We start from the raw sequence: 24,439 nt of genomic DNA, 5'->3' as shown, positions 1-24,439 counted from the left end.
CGGTGTCATTCTGTTATGGACACGTGGAAGTGAGAGCCGGTTCTCTGCACACTCCATAGATTTACTGCCAGAAAGAGTCTGAAGGGTCTGAAGGGTCTGAATATGAAAGCTGAAGTCATGTGACTCCTCTGACATCTCCAAGAGAGAGAGGATGGATGGGGAGGTGTTGGCAGCAAATGAAGACACTCAGCTGATTGGATGTACGGTGCAGCGGAGACCAACGCGGAGAGGGGAAACGCACCCTCGGTGGGAGAGGGTGTGTGTGTGTGTGTGTGTGTGTGTGGTGGGGGGGGGGGGTGATACTGATACTGATGCTGGTGTGTTTGATGTCGGATGTGGACGCAGCAGCTGTCTTCAGCTGTGTCCTACAGTGTGTGTGTGCCTGCATTGTGTTGGCGGTGATATGCCGGTAGCTGTTGCTTTAACTGGGCCAAACCTTTTGTCCTCTGGGCTGCATGTTTTATTGACTGCAATAACTGGGCCAAGGTATCAAGTGTCCTTTTGTTAGTAGCCTGGGTGAAACAGCACTTCAATTAATGAGAGAGGAATTATTTTACCAATAATACACAGACATATAGATCAAGATTTACTATGCGAGAACATTTTCAGTATCTGTAAAAAACTAAAAGTCTGCATGTACAATATAAAATCTTGAGGAGTCTCCACAGACGGCATGAAGTCGAACTGATGCTCCAACAAACAGGACCAGTGAGGCAGGATGTGGAAAGATGAGATGATACTGTTTTAATATTTTACTGTAATGCTGGAAATAATGTTTTGACATAAAGCAGGTCTCCAACAGAGTGAACTCTGACCTCTTTAAAAGCACTCTGATATAGACGTGCCTTATGTTGTGAGATCTCACAGAACAGAAGAGCAGATCTTGACTGTCATATTTTAACCGATAATGTTTCTGTGTAATTTACACCATCACCATGTTTATATGCCTGCGATGTCATGTTGAGGAACCGGATCTGTTTGTTGCTTCAGGCGGTGGTAACTCCATCTCTGTGACCCCATAACACTGACCAAGGCCAGGTCCTGCTTTGTCTGGAGTGAAATACTCTTTAATCAGAGAAAAGGTTTGTTGTTGGGAGACTTCACATCTTTTGAAAAATACATGAGAGTCACTTACATAGAAAGTTTGTTATCAAGGCTGCAGTTTCTAATACATCTGATTGTTTATTTTCATTATGTCATGAGACTTGAGGGTATTTATGAAAATAAAATGTGTTTTTTTTAATGAAAATATTTATCTTACAATTTAACATGATGAACTGAACGTGCAGATTTTTTAGTTTTTTTTTTTACAGAAACTAAAAATGTTCTCACCTTGTAAAAACAAAAGCTCACTGGAGTTGCTGCTTTTTATTATAATGATGTCATGCTTGTCTTCTTGAGTTTGATCACAGGAACATAGTATGTTATAATAAGGCTGTACAAATAATTCAAAACACAAACTATCTTAATTTGTGAACCTGCAGCTGTAATTGAATGTCAGAGATGTCAAAAACTTTGTTTCTGACTAAATCTGAGTTTATTGAATTGCTGATAGTTAAAAAACTAAAAGTTGTCATTATTTTCTTACTGAGTAGATGTGAAGCAAAGATGTCCCAGTTTTCTATTAGATATATTTATTCACAAGGTTAAACACAAATCAATCATCACAGCATAATACAGTCTAGTATTACTAGTGTATTATATAATTATTATTATATATATATTACTAGTGTATATAAAATTGCACTATAGAGCAAAATAATTGTGATATTAGTATCTTGCAGCTGAATTGTAATGAAAACATTTTTGCACATTGCATTCCTGAAACATTATAATGCTTCTACTCTCTCTTCTTTTCTTCCCTCTCTTTCTCTTTGTGTTTTCCTCCCTGTAGTCCCTCCCTTCAGAGCCAGCCAGAGACAGATGCCCTGGACGCCTGTGTTTTCTCCCTGAGCCACCAGGGGGCGTCCGTCTCGCTGTAGGACACCCAGCTCTGAGTCGGCCTTCACCCTGAACCCTCCAGACCCAGTCAAGCTGTCCCATCCTGTCTTCCCTCTTTCATCTTCTCCTCGAGCTTCTCTTTCTTATTGCTCCTGGACCTTACAGGCCCATCTGGACTCCCAGTCAGTCTTCTCCCTCCATGGGGGGCAGGGGGAGGCGCTGGGGGCCCTGGAGGTGGACCCCCAGCCTCTTCAGCCTGCATCAGCGGGGAACCTCAGGGACCTGGGCCAACGACTGTGCCACGATGTGTCCACTCTAACCGGTAGGTTGTTTTTTTTAAAGACTAATTAGAAATGATTAGTATTGTAAAAATATACAAAAGTTGAAAACTTCACTAAAGCAGTCTGCATATTATCATTTTCTAGATAATTCTAGTTTCATATATTTATCAGTAGAGGGCAGTGTAACACTTGTTGTTAAAGTGCCGCTCTCTTTCTGTTTTTCTTTGCAAATACATAAACCTATCCACTCATATATTCAACACGCACGCACGCGCGCGCACACACACACACACACACACACACACACACACACACACACACACACACACACACACACACACACACACACACACACACACACACACGCAAACACTCCCCACGCTCAGACCTTTGTTCAGACCTGCCGGAGCTGGAGATAGTGAGCCTCCTATCAGAAGGTCAGCCCAACTACACTCTTCGAGCAGACAGTGTGTTTGGATACGACCATGACGACTGGCTGCACACCCCTCTGCTGCCACCAGGGGTCGTGCTGGGACTCACACATGAGCAGATCGAAGAGACACTCAAGTACTTCTGTGAGTACAGCTTTATTTCCACTTACACAGTGAGGGATGAAGTGATGGAGTTACCAGTGTCCGGCTCCGTGGGTCTGATCCCCAGATGACCTCCCAAATGATCGGCAGACTCGTGTTCAGTCTGGTGTTTCTTTTTGTTGCTGCTTTCTTACTGGACTTCATGTTCTGCTGAGGAAGGAATCACACTCTCTAAAAGTATACACACCGTTACTCCAACGAATAAGAGAGAACATACAACTAGTGTGAAGTTTGATGAATGTGTCGCTTTAATGCATTTAGTGTTGATTCTGATCATAAATGGACCCGAGTCAGCGTCTCTCGAAAATGAGTTATAATGACATATTATTTTAGGATCATTATGGTAAACTAAGAATAGAAATCCTCATCTACAATGACTTGAATCAAAAAGCTGAGTACCAGTTCAACACTTTTACTTCCCGAATGTTGAACTATTCCTTTAAATGGTTGCATCTTCAAGTGCCGGCAGGGTCATTAAATCCCATTCATGAGGAGAAAACAATGCTGCATGCATAAATCTATATTTTAGTTTTCATCTACAATGAGATGTTTTTTAAGTGTTTCCTTTGTCAAAGAAGGTTTGATGGAGCTTGAGAGGGAATTTAATCCAGACAAGAGGAAGTCATTACATTTCTTCAGTTAGTAACAAAATGAAATACGTGTGTGTGTGTTTATAGCGTCGAGCTGAATCTCTCCTCCACACACTCCCTGCTTAGAGCCATATTTGTGAGTCACAGATGTTAAATGTCACCAAGCCGATTAACCTGTCGCCAGTTGGCTTCTCTGAGCAGTTTCCGCTGACGGCTCATCCCAGAGCCACTCTGACATCATGGTCACAATTTTGACATGTCAGTTGCCACAGCAACCCATAAACAATTTATAATTAGACGCATAGGTGGTCTAGACTTGTGGGGCGATGCGAAGTTACGTGCACCCTCACTTTTCTACTTTTGTAGATGTGTGAGCTCTCAGACTTCAAAGGGAAGGTTGATGATGGAGTCTTTAGATTTCTGTAGATTCTGCTGCGTGGTCATTCTCGTGATAAATATGGAACTTATTTTTAGCAATATATGTTATAGTTTGGGCTCTTTCTTGCACCCAATGCAAAGTGTCACCAATCACAACTCTACACTTCTGCCCTTGCTAGTGTCAGATATGGTCATGCAGAATGGACCAACAAAAGTCAGAACACGAGCGGATTCGTTTCCTACGCAGAGAAACATCTTGTCCTCCACTCGGCCGATCCGCTGTTGTACAGCGATCCACCGAGGTCAAAGTGCAACTGGATTCGAGAGGAAATGGGAGATGACACTGATTGGTTTAGTTCATGTTATGAGCGAGTCATCCTGACCAAGCACAACATCTTTAACCTGAATGCACTTAGACCGTTAGAATTGATCCGTTTGTTTTAATAGTTGGAAGAACCTGACTTTAAGTATTCAACTCTAAATGTTTCAATAACTGCCATATTTACCTTGGAGGGAAATTTGCAAAGAAAAGTTTTGTGGTTCATTGAAAGCTTTTTATCAGAAACTTGTGTTCGACCATCATAAACTCCCAGAATCAATATTTTTTTTTTATATATTTCTCATACTACTACAATATAACAAAGTAAATAATGAAGGCCACTATTCACATGTGTCGAATATTTCAGTTTAAACTACTTCTCAACACTCCAGGAAAGATCGGAACTTTATTCCAAGACGTCCCTTAATCCTAAAGACCTTAAATTATAGTGATGTGATTTGATTGTTTCTCACTGTCCTCATACCAGCTGTACCAAGATGATGCCAAACCACATGTTTACTATCAGGAGCAGGACACACAAACCTGATCCATGCAGCCCGGGCCGTGTTGTTCCCTGCTGCAGCAGCAGGATCTCAGGCAGGCGACATATGGTGTTGTTTATTGGTCTTCTTTACTTGAGCTCGCTGTTCCCCAACTGTTCCATTTCTTTGCATTTTATTTCCAGTCTAGCGCTGCTTTTGCAAGCGTCCTGTTTGTTAATGAGACACTTTTGTTCCTCAGTCCTTAATAATTGAAGTTAACTTTCATTTTGTCCTAAATATTGATCACTATTATGTTGCAACGGCTCCATACTTCAGCTCTCTGCAAAGTCTGTGGCACACCACCAATTGTTAAAGCTGTGATAATCCATGAGAAATTGAGCATGTGTAATGTGTAAGGCCTGAACTCTTCCTGCGCTGCAGCTCTGCTGAGTGTCCCAACATCTTTCACTTTATTATTTTGGTTTCATAGCTGCCGCACAGAAGGCAGCTAAGAAGCCACAGAGCTGCAAAAAGCTCTAATTAACGACTGAACAGCATCTTCTTCAAACATCAAAGAAACAAAGTTACTTACTTGTAATATTATTGCAGCTAAAAAGTTTTTATTTATTTATAAACACTTGGTAAAAAGGGTAAAATGTTAAGTTTTAAAGTGCACAGGAAACATAGCATGATAATATGATAGTACAACCAACCAGTGTGGAGGTGGAGAAGCATTTGATCACATTTGTAAGCTACACCAAAATAAACATTAATGATCTACCAAAGCACTGATCCTCCAAAAGGAGTGTACGGGAACGACTCTCAGATCAGCTGAGGGAGCTCCATCTAAGTGCCCTTATTGAATATCAGTGTAATATATAGAAAACTGTGAATGGCTGTGAATGTTTGTCTTTATTGTTGACAGGTGATTAGATTTCTAAAGAAGGCCAAACTGAAAGCAGTAGAAGTCCGATTTTGTTACTGTGAGGTACTTGAAGACAAAGCACTCGTCCTGCTTGCTATTGTGAGCAAAGTCCTAAAAAAATGACTTCCTTATAACCATCATGTAGTTGTAGTGATGACTTGTTAGGTTCCAGTGGTTGAACCATCACTCTGGAGCGTTTGCACAAAACCCATCAAAGATTTTATTCTGCAGGGACTTAGAAACGCTTGCAAAGACACAGAAATGGGATAGAAGAGATTGGAGAAGTCGTACTTGACCTGCAAAGAGTCTGTTTGTGGGTTTAAAATTAATGAGGAGGTTAATATTTGATTGAAAGAAACAGCTGTGTCTGAGGAAGATACTGAAGGGGCAGAGGATGAAGTGAATATGATGACAGAGTGCAGAGCTACTACGGATCATAGTAATAGAATTCATCTTAATTGGAAATAAATCCAATCAAAAACAATCTCTCTGATTGCCCGAATAATCTAGAAAAGCAGACTGATCCTCAAAATATGTAAACCATTTTCTTTATTCCAAAAATGTAAAAATTGTGCTCAAAGAAATTATTTTGAATCAGTTATTCATGTAAAAAGGGACTTAATGTTTAAGCATACAGGCTGCTGCCTCCATCAGCCTCCGTCAGCCTCCATCAGCCTCCATCAGCCTCCATCAGTGGGTGTGGCTCTGTCTGCACCAGCATGACGCAGAGCTCTCTCTATCTGCTGTTACGTATGTGTGGAGAAGATGATAGGTGGAACCTACCATCTCCCCCAGTGCACGGGGGTGTGGGGGCTTTGTGCAGCATCCTTTTTAGCTGCATCAGTTTCTCATCCTAAATATTTTTGTCCGTTATAGCCACATCTTTCTCATCTTTCAGTGAGTGGACAGGGTCGGTGGGATTAATATCAGTTCTGTGGCAGGTGGTTTAGAGTTTGTCTCCTCTGTTACCCCTCCTCCTCCTCCTCCTCGTCGTCCTCCTCCTCCTCCTCCTCCTCCCCTGCTTCTTACCCGGTAGTCCAACGTGGCTAGGTGAACGGAGGCAGGCGTGACGACAGATCGCTCGTCCAGTCTGAGGGATTATATATTAACAGCAAGCAGCTCAGGTTCTCTTGCACACACAAACACAGGTGCATACACCCACTCACGTAGGCTAGTGGAGACTGTACACACACACACACACACACACACACACACACACACACACACACACACACACACACACACACACACACACACACACACACACACACACACACACACACACACACACACACACACACACACACACACACACAACAGCAGAATCATGCCAGAGACACAGCTGGTGTGTGACGGCACAGCTAACACACAGTAGGACCGGAGGAAGAAGGGATTTACAGCATGGACGCAGAGATGGAGGGCAGTTTTTCTCCGGTCACCATGGAGGTGTGGAGCTGCTCATCGTCTGAGGAGGAGGAGGAGGAGGAGAAGAGCTCCTCCAGTGTTGTGGATGAAACAGTGGAGGAGGAGAAGAAATGTCTCAACAGCAATAACAATAACAACAACAGCCTTTGCAGGGAAGTGACACAAGGTGAGATAAGGCAGCGTGTGATGTGACAGAATGGAGAAAGCAGAGACTGATCAGAGATCTGAGTTCGTACTTAGAGACCTCAGGAATGTAGAAGTTAAGTAATTCATTAAATATGAACAGAGAGAGTTTATGTGTTTATTTGGACCCTGCAGGTCAAACATTGCTGTCTGCCGTGCTCTGTGGTCCGTTGTGTAGTCAAGGGCTTCGTTATCTAAGTGCTTAAATACTTAATATTGCGCTGCATGTGCTGCAGGGTGCAGTGATGTCATTGATGATAGGTCATGCAAACGGAGGATTAACATTCAACGGACAGCTCGGGGTCACGGCACAAGATTTAGTTCACCATGAAAGTAAAGTTTTGTAAATATATTAAACTTGAATGTTTCCTCTTAGTGTGGTGAAGGTCACTGCCTGTGTGTGTGTGTGCGTGTGTGTGTGTGTGCGCCTGTGTGTGTGTGTGTGTGCCTGTGTGTGTGTGTGTGTGTGTGTGTGTGTGTGTGTGTGTGTCCGCACATGCTGCAGCAGTGCATTAAAGGCACGTGTACATGTAAGCAATTGTAATTACCAGCATTTTAAATTGTTGTTTTCTGTTCTGATGTATTTATAGAGGATTATAACATTTCATTTTATTGCTAAACATTTTATTTTTTAGATTTTTTTTTTCACCCCTGCAAAGAAATCTAAAGTACTTTGAGACAGTTTAGAGGGAAACTTGTGCTTGTAAGCATTGAGAATTAAATTGTAATGAGACGGACTGCTGTTTAATGGTTGCGGGTTCATTAACTGAGCTGCTGCCTGTTTCACTCCATTCATTTCAGGTGTCTTTGCTTTCACTTTGTCACCTTGAGCAATGACTATTGGTACATTAAATTTATGTGATAAAAAAAAATACAAATTTTTTATTTTAGATGATCATTTAAGAGTGTTTCCTGACTTATTCTCTTGAACAGTTTGTTTTGTTATTATTTAGTGTTGTTGCCCAATTTTTTGAAATGCTTTTCCCGTTTAGATGTCAGAATGAGCAGCGAGTCTCTATTCTCCTCTTTATGGGGCGTTCTTTGTCTAAATGGGGATGTGGTGGGCACCCGCACCAATACTGCGACGTGGGCACCCCTCCAGGAAAACGGGACTAAATATTTGGCCTTTCATGTAATGTGTGTAATTTTTCTTGCTTGTGCTTGTTTTATGTGGAATTGTCTATTTTGCTAGGAGCTAAATGCTTTTTTTTTTTAAGTCCTCATATTTATTTATGTTACCGTTACCATTGTTAAATTATTAAATTAGATTGTTAAATCTGTTGATAGTTAAACGGATGTCGACGAGCTTAAACGGCACAAAAATAAAATGTCCAGACAGATTTAGACAAAGAAGATCTGAGAGAAGTTTTAGCCCCCGATGATCTGATCACGTGTGCTCCTTCAGAACAAAGAGATCAACCCAGTGGGTCATTGTGAAGCTTATTCCAGGAGATCATCAATGCCCGTCTGATCCCGCAACAAAACCAACATCATAAGCATACCTAAGTCAGCAGGGTTTATCCAGAGGAACCCTGAAACCTCTCGCTGGCATCGCAGTCTTTCCTGATCTGCTCTGCAGCAGTCGGGTCAACGGGAAATAGATCCGATATTTCTCCTGGTTGAATCGATGTTCAGTCAACGTGCCAATTTGTAAAGGATGCAAATAAGAAAAATGAGCATCATGCTCATTAGTCGATTGACTAACAGTTACAACAACATTATCCATGTAAATAAAAGTTGTTCTTTACTTTATCATTCATGCAGACTGACAACTAAAGAAATATGATGTACAGTTGAGATCATCTGAATGATTTGCTGTGATCTGATTTTGTATGTTTCGGTACATCCTGTCAGGCTGCTGTAATCCACTTTCAGTACAATAGGATTTAGGGAAGTTGAACAATTATCTGATTAACCTGTTGTTCGTTTGTTGGATGTGTTTTTAACTAACTAGCCCTTTAGTTCTCCAGAAGACGTGTAAATGATCTATCTTACGGTTCATCGCGGCCATCGCTTGATTCTCTGATTCAACGTAATGAAATATAATAAGCAGACATCAGAAATCGACGTCTTCACGCTCTTGTTGGTTGAATGTTCGAGGTGCATGATGGGAGTTCTTCTGTTAAACTTCCTGTCTTTGCTTTCAGCAGTGTAACGAACCGAATGCATTAAATCAGACTTCATTATCTGGACTCCTCTCCGGCCCTCCAGCTGCTGCTGTGTAGCTCTTGAACATATCACACGAGTTTCATCATCAGAGGAAGTTTTAGAGTTTTATTTTGAGTACTTGAGTTTATTTGATCAAATATATATATATATATGTCAAATATAATGTCGTTCATTTGTATTACTTAATAAACTAGACGGTATCTACGGCCTGACTGTTGGGAATCAGGCTGGACTAACAGCGCTAAGTTCCTCCTGCTATCTGAGGTCGAGTGTTCAGGTCCGTTTGTCCTGCTGCAGTGTCCTTGAGAGAAAAATGACATCCTGTCAGCAGACCTGTTGTACAGCCAACAGTGAGCATCAGAGAAGTCCACAGGGTCCCCAACGTCCTTCTGTCGTCTCCGTGTCCCAGATTCAACTCTTGAAAGAGCAACTTTGACACATGAAGTCCATCATGTTTGTCCCCGTCCTGACAAACGAGTCTGGAAAAACCTTTTGGGGATTTTATCACGTTAAAATGCGTGAAATATTTCTGTTACTGCGTTTGTCTTAAATCTACTTAGTAAAGATGGAAACAAGACTTCCATCTGATGACAAATCCCCTCAGACTGCTGTAGACTTGATTCATGTTTTATAATTAATGGCCAGTATACAGGTGACTTTACTGTTCAGCACAAGGTTAGCGTCTTCCCATCAGGCTGATGAGATCCTGTTACAGATATCCAGTCTCTGTGAATTCAGGCCAAATTCAAGGACCTGTAATCTAAATATGTTGCTGTAAACCAACGTCCTGTAGCTTTAGTGCAGCTGAGCTTTCAACTGAAAGTGAGATTATACAGCGGATTTTAGTTTTGAGGTATGTAGCGACGACCAGTTAAACACCAGTGAAGGCAAATTCTGTGCATCCTTAACCAAAGTCTAATTTGATGTTAACAGTTTGTATGCATTAAATGTGAATGAGGTCGGCCACTAAACAATAACAATAATAATACAATTGGAAAAACTTAGTGTCAGACAAAGTAATAACCTTTAAATTTCCAGTGAAATGGTTAATTAACCAATCAGAGATGATGTGGAGTGCATGAATATCTTTAATTAAAGGCCCCTCCACTTCAGTGACGGTCCGTCTCCACTGTCCTGAGAGGAAATGACTAATTCATCCTCTAAACACCTTCAGCCCGCTTCATTCATTCTACAAGACGTAAACAAAGTCGCAGGTCATCAGTCAGTCTGTGTTCCCTCCGTGCCGGACGCGTCCCGCTGGTGGGAACGCTTCAGTCGGTCGAACCCTGGCAAACTGTCCCGGTGAGCTATATTGGTGTCCAGGAGAAGGAGGTCTTAATGGACGTCTTATCTGGGCTGAAAAGGATCAAGCTAAGAGGATCACTCTCTGGCTGACCACATGGAGATGTTGTGGTCTGGAGCGCTTCAAACCTGAAGCAAGACGATTGATTTCAGTCTCGGTCTGTTGTTGTAGGTCAATGCTGAATGATAATGACATGACAAGGACAAGTTCATGAGGGAAGCCTCTCTTTCCACGCTTGTTTACATGATTATGTAATCCAGGAATAATTCTAAAAACACGTGATCCATAATCCATTTTCATCATACGAGTACATCCAGAAATGCAACCGACAACCAGGAACTATGAATAGAGAAATCAAAGGGAAAGTGATTTGATTGGTTCATTCTTGACAGTTTGCTATCTGCTCCGAAACTCGTATTACAGAACTTATGAACTTTTACTACAACTACTATATTAACTACAATAAACCTTGAACAACTGTTTTATCTCTCTTTTGAGTACAACTGTGGCTCCTTCATGTGATTGTATGTTGTTGTAATTCTAGTAGTTTGTTGAAAAATACAAATAGAGGAAGATATCAGCCAAAATTACAAAAGTCTCCCAGTTGGCTTGTTATTACGGTTCATAACTGTTGTACAGTCAGAAAGGCTGACTGGTTGCCGTGTCCTCTGTCTCTCTCTGTCTCTGCCTGTCTCTCTGTCTGTCTCTCCCTCCTCCCTCAGTGCTGTGCTCAGACAGAGTGGGCCAGGTCACCAAGACGTATCAGGACATTAAGGCAGTCACCCACCTGCTGGAGGAGGTAAGACGGAAACAGCAGATGAACCGGATTAAAGAGGATTATACTGATGTCTCACTGACCATCAGCCTTCTTCTAAATGTCCCCACCGGATTAACCAAGTCGAAGTCTAGTCTGAGTCTTTCTATCGATATGCTCAAATTAAAAAAAACTTGGTTGAAAAACAACAACAACAACAACTGTGATTTCCTGATTTTAAAAATATCCAAATATCTGTGTATTTGTTTATGACTATGCAGAAAGAGCGGGATTTGGAGTTAGCAGCGCGAATCGGTCAGTCTCTCCTGAAGCAAAACCAGGAACTGACCGCCCGCAACGAACTTCTGGATGAACAGCTGGAAACCACAAAGGAGGAGGTACAAACAAAAACCTCTGGATCCACACACGAGCAGTCGCACCGAAATACTTCATCTTTGCTGAGATCAAACTCACTCAGGTTATCAAAACTCATCTTTCTAGATCGCTCAACTCCGACATGAGCTCTCGATGCGGGACGACCTCCTGCAGTTCTACGCGAGCACCGAGGAGACGGAGAACGCTCAGTCTCACTCACCGTGGGTACACAACATGGAAACACACAACATGGAAACACAACATGGAAACACACAACATGGAAACACACAACATGGAAACACACAACATGGAAACACACAACATGGAAACACAACATGGAAACACACAACATGGAAACACAACATGGAAACACACAACATGGAAACACACAACATGGAAACACAACATGGAAACACACAACATGGAAACACACAACATGGAAACACACAACATGGAAACACACAACATAGAAACACACAACATGGAAACACAACATGGAAACACACAACATGGAAACACACAACATGGAAACACACAACATGGAAACACACAACATGGAAACACACAACATGGAAACACACAACATGGAAACACAACATGGAAACACACAACATGGAAACACACAACATGGAAACACAACATGGAAACACACAACATGGAAACACACAACATGGAAACACACAACATGGAAACACAACACACACAACATAGAAACACACAACATGGAAACACAACATGGAAACACACAACATGGAAACACACAACATGGAAACACAACATGGAAACACACAACATGGAAACACACAACATGGAAACACAACATGGAAACACACAACATGGAAACACACAACATGGAAACACACAACATGGAAACACAACATGGAAACACAACATGGAAACCCAACATGGAAACACACAACATGGAAACACAACATGGAAACACAACATGGACACACAACATGGAAACACACAACATAGAAACACACAACATAGAAACACACACAACATAGAAACACACAACATAGAAACACACACAACATAGAAACACACACAACATGGAAACACACAACATAGAAACACACAACATAGAAACACACAACATAGAAACACACAACATAGAAACCCACAACATAGAAACCCACAACATGGAAACACACAACATAGAAACCCACAACATGGAAACACACAACATGGAAACACACAACATAGAAACACACAACATGGAAACACACAACATGGAAACACGCACAACATGGAAACACACACAACATGGAAACACACACAACATAGAAACGCACAACATGGAAACACACAACATAGAAACACACACAACATAGAAACACACAACATGGAAACACACACAACATATAAACGCACACAACATAGAAACAACATATAAACGCACACAACATAGAAACAACATATAAACGCACACAACATAGAAACACACAACATAGAAACACACAACATAGAAACGCGCACATGCTACGTATATCCTGCAGTTCATAGATCAGTTATGACACATTTATTTACATTTTAAAACAGTTGATCATTGTCATCAATGTTCTCTTTAAATATATTTTTCATTTCAGCTAAAAATACTGTTTAAAGTGTTAATTAATACTGTTTAAGGTGTTAATTATAACCCAATTTAAAACTAACTGCAATAACATCTTGTCTAGAAATATACAATAAACCGTCATTGGCCTGAACATCAGAGTCAACTAAGAATTTATTGTGATAGTTTCACAACAAAAGATTAAACTAAACAGACACATGTATTTATTTAATAGTACCAGCTTTTGTTTTGGTGTTGAGTATTTATCGTATATATACTATATTTTAATGGAATGCATTTCTCTTTTTTTCTTAATGTAGAATTAAAAGGAATGAATCGTGCAGTTCTCTCAGCAGCTTCGTCCACTACGACTTCCTGCAGCAGAAGCTGAAGGGTTTAGAAGAAGAGAACCGCAAGCTGCGTGTAGAGGTAAACAACGCTGGAGGGAATTAAAGAAGGATTTCTGATATAGTCTTGGAGAAAATAAGGCTTATAAAACATTATCATTCTTTATGGTTATGTTTGACTCGATAGTAGACAGCAGAGTGTGCAGTGTCTTTGTAACACGGCTTCATGTAAACAGCTGACATCAACGTTGTGTCTGCAGGCCAGTGAGCTCTCCACGGAGACCAGCAACTACGAGGAGCAGGAGCAGGAGCTGATGATGGTGTGTGTGGAGGAGCTCAGTAAGTGTCCGGGTCTCCTTTCCTGTAGATTCACATTGTGTAACTGTGAGTGTGATAGAGGTTTCATTTATGGGACTCGTGTGTTTCAGCATCTGTCAATAAGCAGGTGGTTGATCTGTCAGACGAGTTGGCACGAAAAGTAGAAGATTCTCTCCGGCAGCAGGAGGAGATCAGCTCACTGCTCGCTCAGATCGTTGACCTGCAGGCCCGCTGCAACGCGGTGAGGAACACACACACACACACACACACACACACACACACACACACACACACACACACACACACACACACACACACACACACACACACACACACACACACACACACACACACAGACTCACACTGACACGTTCTGTAATTGATGACATTAAATACTTACACCTTTTAAATTCCTGTCTGATCCTTCTAGGTCTCCCATGACAACGAGGAACTGAACCAACACCTGAGTGCCTCTCGTGAGATCCATTTGAAACTCCAATCAGAGGCAAGAAGCTTTATTTTCTTAGTGACTTCAATAATATGTTTGGATTAGGACTGAAATGCTGTCACATTACGTGTGCTCGTTTTTGTTTTTCTTTCTGCGTGGCTGAATATGTCATGATGTAGAGATAGAAGTCTGAAACATGATGAGCCTCCCTAGATTACTTGCCTAGAATATGATTGTCTGCATTTCCAGAAGCCGAATATTAAACTAAAATGTACAGTTGAGATTTTAAAAGCCACAACATGGTTTCCCATGAGCCTCCTCTCTGCCTGCTGACGTGACCTGTTTGTTTCCCCCCTGTCTGCAGCTCAAGGACTTGCAGGACAAGTACTCTGAGTGCGAGGATATGCTCCAGGAGGCCCGAGAGGACATCAAAAACCTGCGAAACAAGAGCGTGCCCAACAGCACGGTGCAGCGCTACACCGCGCTGGCCTCCGTTCTGCCCATGGACTGTCTGGCAGCAGAGATTGAAGGCACCTTCCGCAAAGGCCTGGACACCCCAGCTCCCTCCGAGTACAAGTGAGTCTGTCACCTGGAACAGTGATCACATCATTCATGTGAAAGGCTCAAAGTGTCTGACTTTGACATTTTTCTGGTTATGGATGCTTCAGTTTACACTGTGAAGGCCTGGGAGCAGTTCTGATTGGTTCTGATGTATGAGGCCTTTCTTGAGTTTTTTTTTTTTTACACATTTCAATCAGTACACAAAGTTTAGAGTTTAGAAAACTGAAGTTAACAAGCTGAACACCAACTGTGAGCCTGAAGTGCTTCAATTCCCTGCTAGTTCCACTCTAACGTTATGGTCTTAGTGTCTGAATGCAACGACACGAGGAATATTCACATGCATTTCTGACAACTTTCTAAATTCTGCAAAGGACTGAGAGAGAGGTCATTTCTTATTTTACACAAAATACATATTTGTAACAAACTCATGGGAACACAAAACAGGTTCGGCTGCACAATGAGTTTGAGAAGTTTGTGTTTTCTGCCAAAAAGTTTGAATTGATTGTGTTCATTATGTCTTTTAATAGAGTGAATAACTACTTGACTTGATTTCAGTTGATTCCAACATTAATCCAAACCAATTTGCTGTGAGAGAATAAAATCGATAGTTGAGATTGAAAATAAACTGAGACAGCAGAGTCACATCTTTCCCATCCAGCTCACGATGTGTGATCGTTTTTTATAGTCTGAAACATACCGCTGCTTCATGGTGAATAATAAAATGAACAGATTGTGGAACTGATCATTTAATGTTATAAGATGTTTGAAATGAAGTTATTTAGTTGAAAATGTTTGCGTAATTGTTTTCCTTTGGATTTCAGCCCCAATCAGATCAAGTTGGACTTTTGGACAGTTTTCTGCTGGTAGTAGAAACTCCATTGCCATCATGCTGTGCAGTCTGCAGTGGGACTACTCGACACACTCTGTATTTGGTTAAATTCACCCCAAGTGTTGCGTTCAGGGCCGGATGATTCTGATGTGTGTGGAACCTGAAGGAGTCTCAGGTTAAAACATCAATAACTCAACTCTAAACAACGTTATTGCAGAAGGAGTCCAGTTTTATTTCTTATGATCCTCACTGAACCAGCAGAGATGATGAGGTGGAGCTGATGGCGGCATGTTTGTCTGTGCTGTTATATATATATATATATATATATATTATATATTCTCCTTCTTTTCTGAGGCAAGCTCCTGGAAAAAAACAAAAAACTGTTTATTTTGATCAGGCAGTGAAATTCTGAACAAATAGATGAGATTAAATATAAATGAGAGACATACCTTCTCTCTGTCCTCCCTTCTAGTGATCTCCTCACGGAGCCGAACCTCCAGAGCTTCACATTGTCTTTTCCACCGAATCTCAATCTGCTTGTGTGCTGCTTCTTTCTGGGTCATTGCAAATATAGTTTGTAAATTCGCCTTTGTGAGAGCAAACATTTCACTCTTGAAGATTGTCATCAGTTTGTCCTTTTTCATTATCTCATCTTTCTGCTTTTGGTATTTCTCCTGCATATCTTTAAGCTCAGTGACGGTTTTGTTCTTATCAAATCCCCACTTTCCCTCTTCTGCTGGGATTTTGTTCAACACAGCTTCTTTTTTCTCAAAAGTTTTTTCGGTTTCTGCACCTTTCAAAACTCCCTCCAACCTGTGGATCTCATTTCTTGTTAACATGCATTTCCTCTGAAATTGCTTCTGTACATCTTTGATTTTCTCCAGAATTTCACAGTTTTTACGTCTCAGATTAATGTTGGTTGACGCCAGTTTAGTGACGCTTCTCTTCGTTGACTGAAGAGCTCGTCTGAGGGCGAGAACTCTGGTATCTGCAGCTGGACTGCAGGTCGGAGGCTCGTGTTTTTTGGCTTTATTCCTTCGCTGTCGTCTCTTAAAAACAGAAATATACAAGTCGAATTGAGCTAAAAACATACCGAAAAAATAATATATCCAAAATGAGCTATGTTGCTTTTTTTATGTCATGCAGTTCAGTTTCAAGCAGTTAAATCAGGGACTTCAGTCAAATTTGGTACTTTTGAAATCTTACCTTGTTTCTTGTCTTGAGTCGGCCGTCCATGGCTCTGCAGAGATATCGCTGTGTAGTTTGTGAGGAAGTTGTGGACTGAAGCTGAAAGCGTGAAAGTGTCTCTGTTTTGTTGATGTTTGAACTGAGGAGCCGTTAACTCTAGAATTGTAGTCGAGGATCCATTTAGTAATCAAATCACAACAAAACACATGCAACTATTGTTTTTTTTTTAAAATGTTCTGTGGTCTCTCTTTCTGCTTCGTTGCTCTGTCACATATTTCAACTTACTAACCAGAGTTTAGCAACATTCAAAACCTGATAACAGTTTTGGGGTTGTTTATGTTGCCAGGCAACCGCCAATCAAATCTGCTCTGATGCACATGCAGCCTGGTGAAGATTTTGAAGGCTACGCCAAAACATAGTCATTTTTAAAATGATCTATATTCACAATCATACAAGGAACTAATAAACCAGTGCTGGCTGGATGGAGGCTCATGTTCTCTTTCAGTCTGAGGGAGTTTCAAACTGACATCACATCACAACCCCTGCATATGATAATAAAGACCCTTTTTAAATCCTACTAACTTTAAATACTGTGCTGCAGCTTGTGTAAAACTGTATTAATGTGAATATTTTTGGGCTGTACTGTATATTACAGTGTGAATAATGGGCACTCGCCCTGTTTCTCTTGGCAGGAACCACCCGCGGCGAGTGTTTGAAACCGTGAAAGTGGTGAACAAAGCTGTGAGGCTGCGATCCCGGTGCCACTCACCGGGCCTGCCGGGCTCCAGCCCGGTGTCCACACGCTCCAGTTACAACAGCACGCCCCGAACCAGCTACTACGGCTCCGATAACGCCAGCCTTACCCTGGAGGACCGGCCCAGCTCCACTCACGCTCAGATCAGGTGCAACATCATATCAAGTGGAACATTTTACATGAACTTTGGCTCACACATTTCAAACCTTTTGTTCTTGATGTTAAAACAACATTCTTTAAATCCTGTAGTGTTAGTGGTCTAAAACGTCTGGGTCAGCCGGGCACACCGGGAGGCCAGGACCTCGAAGCTGCCCTGCGCAGCCTCTCCGCCCGCCAGCAGAACCACTCCTCGGAGCGGCCCTTCTTCGACGTGGAGCGGGAACGTAAACTCTGTGCCTTGGCAGCGAACTGTGAGGAGGGCGACGGCTCCAGTGGCTTCCTGACACCCAACGACAGCCTGGCCTTCAGCCCGGCAGCATCCACAGGCACCAACTACTCCAACGGCAGCTCACAGCACTCCTGTGGCTCGTCGGGAGGATCCAGGTCCTACCTGCCCGACCGTCTGCAGATCGTCAAACCTCTGGAAGGTAAAAGCTTCAGCTTTAAAATGTCCTGGAACGCATTCCAGCCTCTGTAGAAACGTGTTACCACACCGTAGACTGTATGTAAAAGTGGACTTAGCTTTTGGGTCTGAAACAGGAAGCCAATGCACAAGTGCCTTAAGCTGCAAAACCACCGAGTGCCACTAGAGGTTGGCTCCAGAAAGGCTCTGGCTCCATAGACTCCCATTCAACTTCCCTCATGAATTACAAAGTCAATACGTTTTTTCCTCAAGTCATTAAGGTGTCATTTGCTAAAGTCACTCCTTCTGAATAGTTTTCCTTCTGAAAATCATTGGTCAGTTCAAATTCTTCCAAAAAAGTGGCTTTGCAAATGTTCTATGGAGAATTAAATTCCATTCTCTCTGATTTGGGGCCTATTGTGAGCAAACATTGCACTTTGGTAAGAAACTTTTGTTTTTAGATTTATTTTTACCTTCCATTTAGGAGCCACTAAAAATCAGTCTCTCCTTTTTATGAATTTTCTGAGAGGCAGTGCTGATGAACACAGAATAAAAATACATGAATAATAAAACATAATAAGGCAACCTTTGGTTCTCAGTTATTTGTAGCGCTTCTACTTCCTATTAGCACATTATTAACTGCAGCCGTCTCTGACTCTCCCCGGCAGGCTCGGTGACTCTGCACCAGTGGCAGCAGCTGGCCAAACCAAACCTGGGAGGCATCCTGCACCCTCGACCGGGCGTCCTGACCAAAGACTTCAGGGAGCTGGAGGTCGACATGCAGCACGTCTACAGCCTGAACGACCTGGAGGAGGACGAGCTGGACCTGTCGCAGCTCTCCGGAGCTCATGGCCTGGGTAGGACACGCGTTAACACACTTCTACCACCAGCTTTCATTTCTATTCAATCTTTCAAATTCCATGTTTATCGATTTGAATATCTTCTCGTTATTCAAGATGGCTGTGCAACAATTAGTGTAGTTTCCTTCTGCATTGGCTCAGTAGATGTGTGTGTTTCCCTTTTCTCCCTCCGTGACCTCCCAGCCTCTCCATCGGGCCCCAACCTCCCTCAGACCTCTCCCACACATACCATTACCACCTGCCAAGTCCTCCAACCCTCCCTCCTCCTCCCCTCCTTCTCCACTGGGTAAGACTTTAACATATCTAACACCACCTCTATTCTACTGTTGGGGATTTTATTCTGACGATGTCGTGTTGCCTTCTATATTTTTTACCAGGTGATTTTCTATCTTCTCTTGTAATGCTGCTATTGATTTAGCATTCATTTGATGGACCTGAGTTACTGCTTATAAGGAGTTCAATAAGCTGATTAACTCAAAACTTTATTTTTTTGGAGTGTCACTTATATTTAAAGTGTGGGTATTCCAGATTTCCTATTTTCCATCTCTGCTTTTTTTTTTTTTTTTTTTTTCTTAATCCGTCTTAACTTCTGCTCTGAACTCCCTCAGAGGCAGAAAACGCCTGTCGAGGCTGTTTCTTCAACTCTAGAAGCAGCTTTTGGGGCAAAGTAAGAGCGCAGAGTTACGGATGCACTGTGAATGCTTGCTAAATGTATTGGACATTAACAGCAGATGCACAGTGCCATGCTCGTTTTACAAAATAACATCTCGGTTACAAAACATCTGATGTAGTCGATGTGGTTCGTATGCAGACTGTTTATTAAAGGTGGAAAATGCGGCCCTAAAATAATTTCTAAAAAAAACAATATTTTATTTGTTCTTCTGTGGTAGTGATATTCTTGATGATATGAAAAAAACAATGGAAAATATTTCTTTGATCATTTTAAGGCAAATTGCAATAAAAAAAGAAATTACAGCAAAAATTGTTATAGTTTTATAAGTCAGAATAAATGCAACAGTTTGCATTTAGTAATTATGTCTTATTTAGTTTCTAAATGACTAAAGTCAGAGTGAGATTTAGATCCTGTTGAGCTGCTGTTAGTCAAGTTGCATCATATGATGCTGCATAACAATATGACATCATTACATCAAGTCAAAATAATATAATCATCACAACATTATTTTGTCTTTATAATATTAAAATTTAAACAGATATATTTGTGAACTATGTGGGAATATTATTGACATAAATACATGAATAAACAGTTGGTCTTCTAATAGCTGCTTACAACTGCATTATAGTGAGCTATTAACATGTATTAAATCTTATTATACAACTTATGAATAGAGGTGGGGATGAATCGTAATGTTTTGTGGGAACACTGTGCTTCTGTTATTTATCGCTCTTCACCTCCTACTAACGGAGCTGCTCCGTCTGTGCTTTGTTCTCCTCATTACTACATGTTATGATGCGTGTTGAGCGTTTCAGGTTCTCATCTCAGAAAAACCTCCAGTTCCTGTTTCATCAGCGCCGACTCACTAACATCACGTTTATCCATCTGATAGTGAACTAACCGAGACCTTTAACATCGCCTGTTTTTTGGTCATTTTGTAAGAGTGTGTATGTGCATGCAAAAACAGCTGTTGTGTCATATTATTTTGCTTCAATTATTATTATTTTTTTTTTGTTGGCAGCGTTCACTCTTTCAGCCTGCCATCTTGTCGGAGCTGTGAGCACGTGAGCGCGTCACCTCCTCCCCCCCGGCAGCATTTTGGCTGGGGAAGCCGGACCTCCACCTCCACCACTAATGTGACCGCCTTATCACTGGGACTCCTGCAGCTGCTGCGAGAGCGCGGCATCTCCGCCTCTCCTCATCCTCAGCACAACCTGCACTACAGCCACAGCACACAACCTCCGTGTTTGCCGGTGAAAGACGAAGGCGGCGGCCCGTCCACGGCCGGAAGGAGGAGCGTTTTTAGCCTGAACTTGGTGGAGAAGCTGCAGAGGCTGGGGCTGCACAGAGTGGCGGCCTGGGGGATGACGGGCCGGACAGCTGACAGCAATGACCCACTCGCACATCCGCCCAAAGTGTGACGTGTCTCTCACTCACCGGAGTCACCTTTGCATGAAGCCGTGTGATTCCCCACGTTGCAGTTCAGGACTGCAGCACCTGTGTCTGGACAACAAAAGCCACAGAATGTGTTAGAGCCATATTGGAGTTGTTGGTCGTGTGTAGGATTTTGTTTTTCTATGAACTCGTGCACAGTAACTTGTTGTTTGGGACATCTTCATCTCAGGACAGCCACTTCATCACCTGTTTGTTTCACTCTATCACTTCTTTTTACACAAAAAAAAGAATCATACTGAAGGAAAAAAAAACCCACACTTTTTATACTGTATTTTTTGTGAATGTCATTTTACAATTTTTCCCATCACTGATTCAGAAAACCTCTTTTTTTTTTTTTTTTTTTTTTTTTTACTTTCCAAAGTGAAACATCAGCTATGTGTAAATAATGACATTGTCCTTTGGGAAAATTAAAACAAACAAACTGTGCAGTAAATTACTGTTAGTTGAAACCACAAACCAAACCAATGCTGTTACACTGAAGAACATTCGAATGCACTGAAACACAACTCCGGTCTTCCTGCTTGTCGGCCGCTGCACTGAGAACAGCATGTAAATACGGTCGAACTGATTTAAAAGCACCGCGAAGACGTCCGCCACTAACTGCTGACTCGTGTTAATCATGTCGACATCCTTTAGCTGTCTGCAGCTCATCAGCTGCTGTCATCCTGTAGTTCAGACCTCTGGGACTTTATTCTGAGCCAAACCTCAGCAGAAAACCAAATCAGGTCTGCCATGCTGCATCGAAGACAACATGTGTATTTACTCTCTTCTTGTACAAATCTGCTGCATCTCGTCATCAGGAACTCTGAAACTGTTGGATTTGATCTGGATCGTGCATTCAAAGTGATTCCTCAGTGACGTCAAGGGGAATGTTTATTTAATACATTCAAGTAGAAGAGCATGTTTCTTTATGAACTGTAGCAAACAAAAGAAAAGGCATAGGATACTGTGGAAGTAAAAGGGAAGAAATCATAAAACACAGGTTGTAATAATCTGCGTTGTGATTTAAATCAACCAAACAGTTTTCTCTGCACTGCTGTTCGCTGTAGTCTGTTAGTGTCACAGCTGTAGATGTCAGCATGTCTATGATAAGTTGTACCACCTGTGAATAAAACTCTGCATTTCCATCCAGTACAGTTGTGAATGGCTCTCAGTCACAATGAATCAAACACAAGACTTGTGATCATTCTGCAAAAGTTGTTTATTTGTAAAGTTGCAGTAAAGTGAAACGCGGACTTTCTCCACAAAGTGAAGAGCAGGCGGTGAAGTGAGAGCTGCGGGGGTCTGCTGCGTCTCACTCGGCGTCGCGGCGTCCGAAGTCCAGCCAGCCCTGGTAGTCCCGGTCCGACATGCACTCCGAGTGCATCACCTCTGTGAACAAACCATTCCTACATGAACCATACACAAGGCTTCAGTACACACACCTGATCATCCACCTGAGGGGGCACGAGGAAGCAACATGCAACTGCCACAAGTCAAGAGCGTGATTTATAGTTTTCACCGTTACTTATTGTTATATTCTCTCTAAAGTCTCAACTCGGACACGAAGAGTCGCTCAATCAAAACTGTACGTCAGCACCGTAGATCAGAGCGGCATGCCATCATCAGGGGCGTGGCCTGTCTCTCTGCCTGTCTGTCTCTCTGCCTGCCTGCCTGTCTGTCTCTCTGCCTGTCTGTCTCTCTGCCTGCCTGCCTGCCTGTCTCTCTGCCTGTCTGCCTGTCTGTCTCTCTGCCTGCCTGCCTGCCTGTCTGTCTCTCTGCCTGCCTGCCTGTCTGCCTGTCTGCCTGTCTGCCTGTCTGTCTCTCTGCCTGCCTGCCTGCCTGCCTGCCTGCCTATCTATCTATCTATCTATCTATCTATCTATCTATCTATCTATCTATCTATCTATCTATCTATCTATCTATCTGTCTATCTATCTATCTGTCTGTCTGTCTGTCTGTCTGTCTGTCTGTCTGTCTGTCTGTCTGTCTGTCTGTCTGTCTGTCTGTCTGTCTGTCTGTATCTGCCTGTCAAAAAAACCCAAAACATGCACCTCAGGTTAGTTGGCGCTGCGGTCGTGGCAGCCTGCTGCAGCAGCTCCCCCTCGGGATGCTGCTGTAGCGAAAGAATTTCCCCTCAGGGATTAATAGAGTACAATAAAAAAAAAAAAAAAAAAAAAAATGTCTGTCTGTCTGTCTGTCTGTCTGTCTGTCTATCTATCTATCTATCTCTGTCTGTCTGTTAATAATCTAATAATGTCATATATAATAATGGGACCGAACCAGGACTTTAATGCTTTTGCTGCCAATTTTACTTCAGTAAGATTTTCATGGAGGACATTTACTTATAATTAAGTATTTTTACTTTGCTGTGTTGGTACTTAATAATTATAATTATTATTAATTAATAATGTGAATACTTTTCCTGCCAGTAAAAAACAACAATCAGAGAAGAACTTCAACACCCCAGCCCAAAGCATACCTGAAATTGCTTGCATTATTTGTTTGGTCATAATCTCTCGTTCGTCCTCAGACAGGTGTGCCCGTCTCGCCAGGTGAGCGCGAGGCGCCGGTCTCCCTCCGGCAGAGTCTCTCGCTTTCTCCCTGTTGGCCAGAAGCTGCTGCAGGATGTCAGTCTGTTTATCTTCGCCAGCTGCAGAGGATCCAGGAGAGCAGGCTGCACCGGATACAAGCAGTGCAACCAGTGCAAAGAGCACAATAACTTTCCCCGACATGTCTGTGTGCCAAAAGGAAGAACCATTTCTATTAAAATCACATTAAATTACTTAAAACTATTCAAAATGACAAAATTACTGCACCTGTGAAGGTAGGATGAGATATGGAAGTCCAAGAAAAGAAACACCTCTGGAGAAAATCTGGTGATTTCTGAGCAGGTCGGTTCTTTTATAGCACAAGTTTAAGCGATGTGGTGAAAAATCAAAGAGTGATAAGAATGTTCAGTGCAGAGCAGCTGATCGATCCGGAGATGGAAACGTTGGAAGGATGTGCGTAAAGGAAACGGTACACCTCGACGTGGAGAAGCCCATTATTGTGGTTTTCACTTGCTTGGAAAGGCCTTTTTTACACCGCAATAACAATAAAACAACTCAATGTGTGTACATTAGAAATCCAATACTTCTGTAAAGCCTGTTGAAACCAGCACAGAGGATCTGATGTGAGTATGAAGCC

General features: G+C 42.1%; 2 protein-coding genes across 5 annotated transcripts; one reads left to right on the top strand and one right to left on the bottom strand.

The window, feature by feature from the left end:
• The first annotated feature begins 6,564 nt into the window (after window positions 1-6,564).
• hap1 (huntingtin associated protein 1) lies at window positions 6,565-22,402 on the top strand. 4 transcript variants are annotated; one of them, XM_069705000.1, is made up of 15 exons: window positions 6,565-7,100; window positions 11,312-11,388; window positions 11,625-11,741; window positions 11,845-11,939; window positions 13,597-13,705; window positions 13,884-13,962; window positions 14,052-14,182; window positions 14,372-14,446; window positions 14,754-14,965; window positions 17,660-17,869; window positions 17,971-18,308; window positions 18,952-19,140; window positions 19,327-19,429; window positions 19,752-19,810; window positions 20,838-20,929. In XM_069705000.1, the coding sequence occupies exons 1-14, from the start codon at window positions 6,911-6,913 to the stop codon at window positions 19,789-19,791; spliced, it is 1,965 nt and encodes a 654-aa protein (XP_069561101.1). In that variant the 5' UTR covers window positions 6,565-6,910; the 3' UTR covers window positions 19,792-19,810; window positions 20,838-20,929. The 4 variants fall into 4 exon arrangements, with proteins under 4 accessions (XP_069561101.1, XP_069561098.1, XP_069561102.1 ...); XM_069704997.1 differs by lacking the exon at window positions 19,752-19,810 and having other exon boundaries at window positions 20,838-22,402; XM_069705001.1 differs by lacking the exons at window positions 19,752-19,810; window positions 20,838-20,929 and adding an exon at window positions 19,521-19,742.
• A 131-nt stretch (window positions 22,403-22,533) lies between these two features.
• LOC138624661 (cholecystokinin) lies at window positions 22,534-24,152 on the bottom strand. Its single transcript, XM_069705021.1, has 3 exons — window positions 24,070-24,152; window positions 23,733-23,987; window positions 22,534-22,642 (listed from the first exon to the last, which is right to left on the bottom strand). The coding sequence occupies exons 2-3, from the start codon at window positions 23,983-23,985 to the stop codon at window positions 22,566-22,568; spliced, it is 330 nt and encodes a 109-aa protein (XP_069561122.1). The 5' UTR covers window positions 23,986-23,987; window positions 24,070-24,152; the 3' UTR covers window positions 22,534-22,565.
• Window positions 24,153-24,439: the final 287 nt, after the last annotated feature.

This window comes from Brachyistius frenatus, unplaced genomic scaffold (assembly GCF_029030835.1).
Source record: "Brachyistius frenatus isolate BFR_SWC_R1_liver_20210118 unplaced genomic scaffold, ASM2903083v1 Contig_53, whole genome shotgun sequence".
Taxonomy (NCBI): Eukaryota; Metazoa; Chordata; class Actinopteri; family Embiotocidae; genus Brachyistius; species Brachyistius frenatus.
The sequence above is the reverse complement of the archived record's forward strand: the minus strand, read 5'-3'. Positions and strand labels throughout refer to the sequence as shown.

Excerpts from the sequence above, each read along its gene's own strand:
- LOC138624661 (XM_069705021.1), bottom strand. The coding sequence starts at position 23,985 with ATGTCGGGGAAAGTTATTGTGCTCTTTGCACTGGTTGCACTGCTTGTA. Across the intron at positions 22,643-23,732 it reads AATAATGCAAGCAATTTCAG|AGGTGATGCACTCGGAGTGC; the intron begins GTATGCTTTGGG and ends GTTTGTTCACAG.
- hap1 (XM_069704997.1), top strand. The coding sequence starts at position 6,911 with ATGGACGCAGAGATGGAGGGCAGTTTTTCTCCGGTCACCATGGAGGTG. Across the intron at positions 11,940-13,596 it reads AACGCTCAGTCTCACTCACC|AATTAAAAGGAATGAATCGT; the intron begins GTGGGTACACAA and ends TTCTTAATGTAG. Across the intron at positions 18,309-18,951 it reads GATCGTCAAACCTCTGGAAG|GCTCGGTGACTCTGCACCAG; the intron begins GTAAAAGCTTCA and ends TCTCCCCGGCAG.